The sequence below is a fragment of the Sorex fumeus genome, unplaced genomic scaffold, assembly GCF_029834395.1.
Source record: "Sorex fumeus unplaced genomic scaffold, SorFum_2.1 ptg000010l, whole genome shotgun sequence".
NCBI classification, from domain to species: domain Eukaryota; kingdom Metazoa; phylum Chordata; class Mammalia; order Eulipotyphla; family Soricidae; genus Sorex; species Sorex fumeus.
Window position 1 is genome coordinate 34,681,562 of NW_026606067.1, and position 10,563 is coordinate 34,692,124.

The 10,563-nt window shown below is 45.1% G+C and overlaps 1 protein-coding gene across 1 annotated transcript; it reads right to left on the bottom strand.

Moving 5' to 3' along the window:
• Nucleotides 1–778: 778 nt before the first annotated feature.
• Nucleotides 779–5,441, bottom strand: RPL22L1 (ribosomal protein L22 like 1). The gene is made up of 4 exons (XM_056110746.1): nt 5,385–5,441; nt 3,749–3,838; nt 3,467–3,588; nt 779–1,010 (listed from the first exon to the last, which is right to left on the bottom strand). The coding sequence occupies exons 1-4, from the start codon at nt 5,391–5,393 to the stop codon at nt 866–868; spliced, it is 366 nt and encodes a 121-aa protein (XP_055966721.1). The 5' UTR covers nt 5,394–5,441; the 3' UTR covers nt 779–865.
• Between the last annotated feature and the right edge of the window lie 5,122 nt (nt 5,442–10,563).

A 10,563-nucleotide genomic window follows, 5' to 3' on the forward strand; every position in this document is an offset into this window, starting at 1 on the left:
CACAATACCAAAGCAGTTTTTACTTCATTGTATATATATAATGCTTAGTAGATCAGGTACTGCACAAGTTGGGAGGGGCCAAGAACCACCAGGAGTTAAACTCAAGTGCAAAGCCAGGAATAACAAGCATGTTTTGAGGGTGTGCCCCACACCCTCAAAACAAAGTTTGAAGGAAGTAACAATTTCTGTTCGGTATTCCACCGTATCTATCTCTGTACCTGTGTACCCTATTGCTTAAAAAAGTGGTCACATAGTACAGTGGGTAAAGTGTCTGCCTTGTACAGGGTCAATCCAAGCTATTTGATGCCCATCAATATATACAGTTGGCCATCATGTTCCATAGCACAGCCAACAGTGCCAACTGCACAAGGAAAAATTTCTAATTGACAGCAGAGTTGATTATCATTCAAACAGGTTTATTCAATCTGAATTCAGGCCGTTAGAATTCAGATTCGTGTCCATCCGGAAGCATAAATGAAGTATCCTGAGATAGAGGACAGGAACTTACATGCAAGTTCCTGTGGTTCAAGTGTTGGAGGCACTCGAGATGCATCTATAAACCCTATCAAAGTATGAGACTGTAAACAGATATAAAATTTTTAGTTAAATCAAAAACTGCTTCATTATTCCTCCACGCTCCATTCTTTTGAGAGCAGTCAGAGCAATATAAAGTCCCAGGGAATAAACCACCACCTACAAATTGAACATTATAGAAACTGTCCAAGGAAGCACTATGTAAACAATACATGTTTAAAGTAATTGAGCCAGAAGTTTAAGCTTCAAGAACATCTTTTATTTACCAACAAACCACAAGTCCATTTCTAGGTCTTCTTTGTCTTGTATCACTTCAGTTTAAAAACAGAAACTAATCCTCAGACTCAGATCCATCTTCATCTTGACTGATCTGGAAGTAGCGAAGTTCGTAAGTCTCCTTGTCAGACGCAACCACACGAAGCCAGTCACGGAGGTTGTTCTTCTTAAGGTATTTCTTGGTAAGATATTTTAAGTACCTTTGAAGTAAAAACATGGATTTCATTACTATTAAATAAAGGCCTACAGAAAAGATATTTAAACATGTACTGTGCTCCCTGGCTGATCCCTCCAAAAATTCCCTTTCATTTCTATTCAGCAACTATGCAGGGTTACTAGCAGGTGAAGAAAGAGCTTCAACATTTTTCAGCCAAGTCGAGGTCGGTTTATGCTTTGCCTTACCCTTATTCTCTCATCTCCATAAAATAAACATTTACTATGTTGGAAAGTTGTATGTTTTTTTGGGGGGGTCAAACGTGTCCTCGTTCATGAGTTACCCCTGGTTCTGTACTCAGGAATTACTCCTGGCAGTGTTGGGGAATCATATGGGCTGCCAGGAATCGAATCTGGTTCAGCTACATGCAAGGCAAGCTGTACTGTCTCTCCAGCCTCAATTAGACTGTATGTTTAAGATCAGTGTTTAAGTAGCCATCCTTACAGTCTATCACCACCAGGTATTTAAATTAAATGGCAGCAAACCTTATGTCACCGCCAGTCTTCCAAACATCAAGCCCATAATGGAGTTGTCAACAAAGTGAAGACATGCAAATTCAAGGGCATCCAGACTTGTAACTAGCACATGACCAAATTTTCGTACCCTTGTAGTCCGATTTACTACCCCAGTCATTCTATCTGTACTTTACATCAACAACTGACCTATACCCCTGCTTAGTCTCCGCCTTCTGCTGCTATTCCCAGCCTCACAGGCAAACTGTGTCTCTACAACTCCTGTGCCCCCTTTCTCTTTTAATATACGAACCACCATGCACTGCAATGTAATTATCTGCATCCTTGTAAGACATTCGAGCTTAACCAAGCTACCACTGTCTCTCACAGGAGGTTTCTTCCAAGACTCCACTACACTCCCATAACTTTTCTAGTCATTATGATCAAAAGCCATTAATTTGCCTGGAATTTCACGTGGGTATCCATTTCTCAAATCTTCATCTGATAAACACCCCACCCAACCTCCTTCAATCTAGTTATGAAACATCCATCAACTTAACGTTTTATTTGCCTTCTTTTCTTTACTTCAAGTCAAACTCTCCAATGACAGGTACTTTACCAGTTCACTTTACAAATGAAGCAACACTAATTTATAACCACCAAACCACAACTATTTTAATTAAGCCCCAGCGATAGCACAGTGGTAAGGCGTTTGCCTTAAAGGCGGCCAACATGGCCGACCCGAGTTCGATTCCTCCACCCCTCTCAGAGAGCCCGGCAAGCTATCCGTGATGTATTTGGTATTTGATATGCCAAACACAGTAACAACAAGTCTCACGATGGAGATGTTACTGGGCCCGCTCGAGCAAATTGATGAACGAGAGGACCGTGACCGTGACTTTAAGACTTCAGACATTTCTCCCTTATCACACATGATTCTTACAACATATTCAAATATAAATGTGCCCAACCAAACTTTATTATCTTGGATCACAAGGGCTTAATTCATTGACAGCCTCTAACAAAGTATACATACTAACCAACTTCTAAGTAACAATACTGTCCATGTATTGTCACTAACATTTTTTTATCATTTTTTTTTTATTAGTGAAACACCATGAAGTACACTTATAGACTTATAAATTTTTGTGCTTGGGTTTCAGTTATACAATGATCAAGTACCCATCCCTCCACCAGTGCCCATCCTCCCCCACCACGGGTCCTAGTATCCCTCCCACCCCCCATCTCCCCCCCCCCCCCCCCCCCCCCCCCCGTCCCACCCTGCCACTGTGGCAGGGCATTCCCCCTTGTTCTCTCTCTCTTCTGTTGGGTACTGTGTTTTGCAAGAGAGGCACTGAGTGGCAATCATGTTTGGTATATAGGCTACTTTTAGCATGTCTCTCCCACCCTGGGAGGGTCTTCACAACACCCTTTATTTGGTGCTCTCTTCTCTATCTGAGTTTCCTTTTCACCTAGCACATGTGGCTGGCCTTCAAGTCATGGAGCAAAATTCCTGGTACTAATCTGAGCCATTCCTGGGTGTTAGTCTCCCGTTTTGTTGCTTTATGTTCCCCAGACGAATGCAATCTTTCTGTGTCTATCCCACTCTTTCTGCCTCATTTCGCTTAACATGATACTTTCCATGTAGTACCACTTGTATGTAAATTTCATAACTTCATCTTTTCTAACAGCTACATAGTACTCCATTGTGTAAATGTACCAAAGTTTCTTTAACCAGTCATCTGTTCTCGGGCACTCAGGTTTTTTCCAGATTTTGGCTATTATAAAGAGTGCTGCAATGAACAAACAATTGCAGATGTCACTTCGACTATACCTTTTTGCCTCTCTGGGACATATTTTAAAGTCTAAATACATTTTTTGATGTTGTCTCATAGACAAGTGCTATTCTTACATATGAAAATACTAGAATGACATCTCAAACAATATTCCACCACCACCATACTTTCACTTAAGTGCTGAAGAAACCAACCTTTTAGAGAACTGCTTCTCAGAAACAACGGTGATTTTATTCTTCAGGCGTTCAATGTGAACAACATTCCCGAGATTTCCAGTTTTTCCATTCACTTTAACTTTCTCTCGTAGAAACTGTTCCTATTTCAAAACAAACAAACAAAAAAAGCAAAACTAGGGAAGAAAACCCTAGATATTCACTAGGGAAGGTACCCTAGGAACAGAGCTTAGGTTAAAAATTAAGCATTTAAAAAGACAAATCATCATAAACATCACTGAAAAGAACCTTAGTGATACTTACAAAATTTCCCGAGTCAAAGATTCCATCTTCTACAGGATGCGTAAGATCCAAATTAAACTTCCAGGTTGCCCTCTTAGGCTTCTTGTCTTTCTGTTAAAGTCAACATAATCATAACTCATCATGAGCTCATGTATATATAAGACGTGCCACACCCAAGATTTTCGGATCATTACCAATAAAAGCCGCCCAAAGACACTGCCTTCTACAAACACCGGCAGCAACATAATGGAAACACTGCACTAGAAACCAGAGTGTTTACCAGGTGACATCACTGCCATATGACAGCTCAGGTTAGCATGTCAGCATGCTCGCTAGAGGAAAAGGCTGCTCAGACAAAGGGAGCACCAAGTCAAGGGTGTTGGGAGGATCCACCCAGAATGGGAGATGCATGCTGAATGTTGACTACAGACCAAGCATGATTGCCATTCAATGCCTCTCTTGCAAATCACAGGACCCAAAAGGAGAGAGAACAAAAGGGAATGCCCTGCCACAAAGGCAGGGTGGGATGGGGGGGTGGGAGGGACACTGGGACCCGTGGTGGTGGAGGATGGGCGCTGGTGGAGGGATGGGTACTTGATCATTGTAACTGAAACCCAAGCACAAAAATTTGTAAGTCTACAACTGTACCTCATGCTGTTTCACTAACAAAAGTTTTAAAAAAAGTAACAATAAAGAATGTCAGCGTGCCTCGAATGCCCAATAATAAACGTGCCAGAGGAAAAACCAAAGCACCAATCTACCCTCAGCTCAGGACAGGTAAAAACCTATCAGGCAAGAGTGGGCATGGGCTGCGCTTTCCAGTAGGCTGGGCTTTCCAGTTCCATAGCTGGAAATCGAGCTGGGAAATGCAAATCCTTTTCCTCCGGAGATACACGTCACACCTCGGGACCGATGACGTAACTCTGATTAATCAACAGGGGAATTTGACTCGAACCCACCTGCTGTCAACTCGCACCTTAACTTTCCTAGAGCCGCTCCAGGGTCAAGTTCAACCATCAGGTGTGCTTGGCGGCATCAAACAGCAGGAATGCCATCCTCAAAGAACAGCGCCTTGCCTGCCATCCAAGTACTAACCAGGGCCGTGTAGGGAGCGATAGCACAACGGGTAGGGCGTTTGCCTTGCACGCGGCCGACCCGGGTTCGAGTCCCAGCATCCCATATGGTCCCCTGAGCACTGCCAGGAGTAATTCCTGAGTGCATGAGCCAGGAGGAACCCCTGTGCATCCCGGGGTGTGACCCAAAAAAGCAAAAAAAAAAAAATGCACGCGCCTTGTCAACTTCCGGAGTCGGGACCTTCCCTTTGGCAACCCCCTTCCGGGAAGCAATGAGCGCGTCTTCCCCGACTCGGTCCCCAGGCCCCCGACAAGGCGGAGGGTCGCGCGGGCGCCTCTTCGCCCCCACCCCATCCCCGCCAGCCCACCCCGGGGTGGTCTCGGCCGCGGTCGTCCCGGCCCCGCCGGGCTCGGCCGCGCGTTCATCCCCCAGAACCGACATCCCATCCCCCCCAGAGCTCGGTCGCGACCCCGACCCGGTGTGTCCTCCCGCCTCCTCCTCCCGCGAGGCCCCGAGTCTCCAGAGCCCAAAATCTCCTCCCTCCGGGGAGGGGAAGGGGCGCGAGGCGACGCGGCCCACTCACCGGCGCCATGTTGGACGCTCCCCACGCGCTCCAAGAGGAAGTGCGCGCGCGCGCGGCGCGTATTTATAGCGTAGCGGGCTGCGTCGCGCGCGCCGGGCACGTCCAGCACCGCCTCCCGGAAGCGAGTGCGGTATGGGCGGGCCGGGGCGGGGACGGGGCGGGGCCTAGGGACCCAGGGGCGGGGCCTGGAGGAGTCTTAACTCTTGAGGAACCCGTGTGGCTAGTTCAGTTGAATCCCGGTTTCCTTTTAGTGTTGAGGGCAGTGGCGTCTTTGCGGCTTGGGGGAGGCTCTTCTAGAGGAATGATCATTTTGCTGTAAACGTTTGGAGCTTCTTTCCATTCACGGCAAGGAAAAGTCTCAGGAGGGTGGCTTTTTTTTTTTTTGCTTTTTGGGTCACACCTGGTGATGCACAGGGGTTACTCCTGGCTCATGCACTCAGGAATGACTCTTGGCGGTGCTCAGGGGACCATATGGGATGCTGGGAATCGAACCCGGGTCAGCCACGTGCAAGGCAAACGCCCTACCCGCTGTGCTATCGCTCCAGCCCCAAGAGGGTGGCTTTGAGATGTCCTGTGTTAGAGGACTCGGCCAAAGTTCCTGTTTTTTTCTTGGTCTGAGTCTGGTTTTCTAAACAGCAGTGGTATGCTGTCAGTATTCGAGAAGATCACAATTACTCAGGATGAGAGATGCATGCTGAAAGTAGACTCTAGACTGAACATCACTGCCACTCAATGCCTCTTTTTGCAAACCACAGCACCCAAAAGGAGAGAGAGAAAACAAAAGGGAACGTCCTGCCACAGGGGTGGGGAAGATGGGAGGGAGGGATACTGGGAGCACTTGAGGTGGAGAATGGGCACTGGTGGAGGGATGGGTACTCGATCATTGTATAACCGAAACCCAAGCACAAAAATTGTAAGTCTACAACGTGTACCTCATGGTGTTTCACTAATAATTTTTTTTAAAATCAACTAGGTTCTTGTTACAATTAAAGGGATGCTTGTTGAGATCTATCTTACTAAAACGTACGAGACTCCAGAGGGCACATGTGAAGCAAGACAAAAGGAAAACAGAACTTTTGTGTTTTGAAAAGTCGATGTCAGATCAAAGAAGGTGGCCGGCGGGAGCCTGAAAGCCCCATAGGGTCTGGTAGGGCGCCACTCCTGCACCCTGCTACCTGGGTCCATTCTGGAGACAGCGCCTGGAGTAAGTCCCTGAGCACCTCCAGGTGTGGACCGAACCCCAATATAGGATAGAAGGGGAAAGGAGAGTGTAGGCTCAAGAGTGTGGGGGCTTTTGCTTGTTTGAGGGTGATCCTAGAAAGTAACAACAATTCTTTATGACAGCGATTAGAAATTGTGATTAGAAATAGTGTTTGCTATGCTGTAATAAAACATCGAATGCCTAGGTTCTAAATAAAAGTGTTTCATTCTTTCTTCTGGAGGCGGGGGCTAAGGGGCCACACCCTGCTGTACTCAGGACTTATTCCTGGCTCTGTGCTTGGGGTGAGTCACTCCTGCTGGTGTTGGGGGACCATATGTGGTGCCGAGGATTTGAACCAGGCTCACTGTTCAAATGATCGGTAATATAAGACAGAGCTATTAACCCCTGCACTATCTCTCTGACCCCACATCTTACATTCTTACCAGGACTCCATTTCAGGATGTTTTTTATTGTCTCAAGAACTACAATAGTTTTATACCATAATCTCCCTACGACCACCACCGCTACCATACTTTAAAGGAAAACAAAACAAAACTGGCATTTCCTCTTAAAGGACTGCCCAGATTGAAGAGCAGAAATATAAAATAAGGCATCAACTGAAACATTTATTGAACTTATTTTGTTTTTTGGTACCCTTGACCTTATATGAAAATATTGTGGGTCCAGAGCTATAGCACAGTAGGGAAGGCGTTTGCCTTGTATGCAGCCAACCTGAGTTCAATCTTCGGCATCCCAGAGGGCCTCCCAAGTACCACCAGGAGTGATTCCCGATCACAGATCCAGGAGTGACCCCTGAGCATTGCTCGGTGTGACCCAAAAACTAAAAAAAGAATAAAAAGAAAAAGAAAAAAATTGTAAGAATTGTCAAGTCTTTTGTACAAAGGGTACTTGAAAAACACGTATCTTGTTTTTCTCTGCAAAGCAAAATGTTAGATAAAACTGGGAGACATCATGCTAAGCAGAATCAAAAGGAGGACAAATACCAAACGTGCTTTCATATGTAGAGTGTAAAGAAACATAGTAGGAGATTAAACAGTGGTCCATGATAACAGAACCCCAGACTCTTGCCTGTAGAACTAAATTAGCTCAGCGGGGTGTGCAGGGGTAAGAGGAGATCTAGAGGCCGTGGTAGAGTTACAGATGATACTCTGGTGATTGATGTATTGTGGCAACTTTCATATTCCCGTTGTTTGTTTGTTTTGGGAACACACAACAATGCTCAGGCTACTCCTGACTCTTTGCTGGGGGGGAGGGGGGTGGGGGTGGGGCTGGACCATATATGTGCCTGGGATGGAAATCAGCCTGACACCAAACAAGGCTATCTTTCTGGTCCTGTATTCTTTTTTTTTTTTTTTTTTTTTTTATTTATTGAATCACCTTGGGAAAGGTTACAAAGCTTTCAGGTTTAGGTCTCAGTCATGCAAATATCAAACACATTTCCCTTTACCAATACTTTTTTTTTTTACCATGAAGAACCCCAATAAAACCCCACCCCCCACCCCTCCCAGTCCCTGTGGGGCAGATGAATTCTAGTTAACACTCTATCTGCTTTGATTAGATTCATTGTTTCAATAAAAGATTCACCACTATAATTTAGAGTTTACCCCCCCCCCAAATCAGACATGCTGAAAAAGCATTGTGACGTGATTTGCGTTCTACAGCTGGGTTCAAGAATTAAATGTTGGTTTTGGATTTCTGCTATTTTACTTATTGACCCTGGAAGTATTTATACTGAAAGTCAGATAGTTAAGAAATTGGTTTCTGTGCTCTGGAGTCGTGGCCGTGCTGGAGAGCCGCTAGTGGGGGGCAATTGGTGGCCTCGGTAGGGCGTGAAGGGCAGACCGAAACGCCCCCTTCCCATGAGGTTTTAGTCGCCTCCCCACTCCCCCGGCTCATACCTGCTGTCCACAAGGCTCCCATGCGGCCGCCATCTTTCTTTCCAGAGAGGAGAAGGCGACTGGGGCAACACCCTTTCCCCTCCGGACAGACATGATGGCCTGGATTAACGCATAGTCCTTTCACTTTTCTGCTCCAAGCTGCCGGGTTCTGCATTAAGTCTCTGTGCTTCTGGGGCTGTGGCCGTGCTGGAGAGCCGCTCGCGGGGGGCAACTGGTGACCTCGGTAGGGCGTGAAGGACGGACCGGAACGCCCCCCTTCCCATGAGGTTTTAGTCGCCCCCACACCCCTGGCTCATACCTGCTGTCCACAAGGCTCCCATGTGGCCGCCACCTTTCTTTCCAGAGGGAGGAGGGCGGATCTGGTCCTGTATTCTTGAAACATTAATATTAATATTAAAAGTATTGTAAATCATGGTGCCTACTAAACAAAAAACAAAAACAAAAGTGCTGGAGAATAACTAATCATCCCTAAAAAGCTAGTTATAAACTTACACTAGTTTTTTCTCTTCATTTAAAGAAAACACAAATATCAGCCAGATATGTTCAATTGAGTAAACGTTATACACAATGCAATTCTTCTCAAATGTTACACATACAGGACTATAACCACAGTATAACCACATTATAACTCAACACCCACAACTATGATAAATTTTTACACATCTGTGTTCTAAAAGGGCTGGAGCGATAGCACAGTGGTAGGGCGTTTGCCTTGCACGCAGCCAACGTGGCTGACCCGAGTTTGATTCCTCCGCCCCTCTCGGAGAGCCCGGCAAACTACCGAGAGTATCTTGCCTGCACAGCAGAGCCTGGCAAGCTACCCATGATGTATTCGATATGCCAAACACAGTAACAACAAAGTCTCCAGATGTTACTGGGCCCGCTCGATCAAATCGATGATCAACGGGAGGACAGTGACAGTGTTCTAAAACATGAAATAAGTGTCTTAAAGCTAGCACCATTTAGAATAAAGAGAAATTGCCTTTCAGAAACACCTTTATGGTAACACTGAAATATTATGTTAGATAAAAATTAAAGATACATAATATATGATATATATTTAATACATTGTAACACATTAGCAGAGCAAATGATTTATGACACTAGAGCCTGCATAGATCAGAAAAATAAGATGCCAAAAGACATCTTTTGTGGCAGACTAGATTCACAGATAAGTTCCTCCATAGACAGTTCCCAAAAAATGACTAAAATACAGGGGATTTGGGGCCACCCAGTGGTGCTCAGGGCTTACTCATGACTATCCACTCAGGAATCACTCTGGGTTGAACCCAGGTGGGTCATGTGCAGGTAAGCACTGTACCCACTATACTATCTCTTTGACCCCTAAAATAAAGTTTCTTAAATAATTTCTAATGTGTGGCTAAAAGTGAAGTACAGAAAGGGCAAATTCTATTCCTTATATGAGTTTTGGACTAGAATTAGCTCTGTTCAACTAATATGATAAAGCTCCAGGCTAAGAATGAAGTTTAAAGTAGTGTTTCTCAGTCTTCATATAACCCTGGTCTGCTTCCTACCTTGTTTCCTTTCTATTCAGCCCACTCTTACTGGATGGAACCCTAGCCTTATGCTGTGGCCTCCCATTTACATGATTTTCATCTGCAACCATCTTGGAATATACTGGAAGACGTAGGGGGGGGTCATATGACCCTGGCGGAGAAACGCTGGTTTAAAGCATTCTTGGATTGGTATTGCTGGCAGAAACAGTGAAAATGCTGTCTGAAATGCGCCTTTTTTAGAGGGTGGGGGGAAAAAACTCCATAATCAGGGGTAAAACCTGGCTCTGATCTCAGGGATCACTCTTGGTAGTGCTCAAAGGACTATATAAAGTGCCTAGATTGCACCACGGTCAGCTACATACAATTCAAGTGCTTTAACCCCTATACTATATCTTGAACCCACCAAGAAATACATTTTAAGTCTGGACACTCAAGATTACCTGAGATAAACTTAGAAGAAATATAAATTCTTTAATTAAACTGATTTCAAGATCCAGCACCAACTCATGATAAAAAAAAAAAAAACTCAACAAAATAGGAAT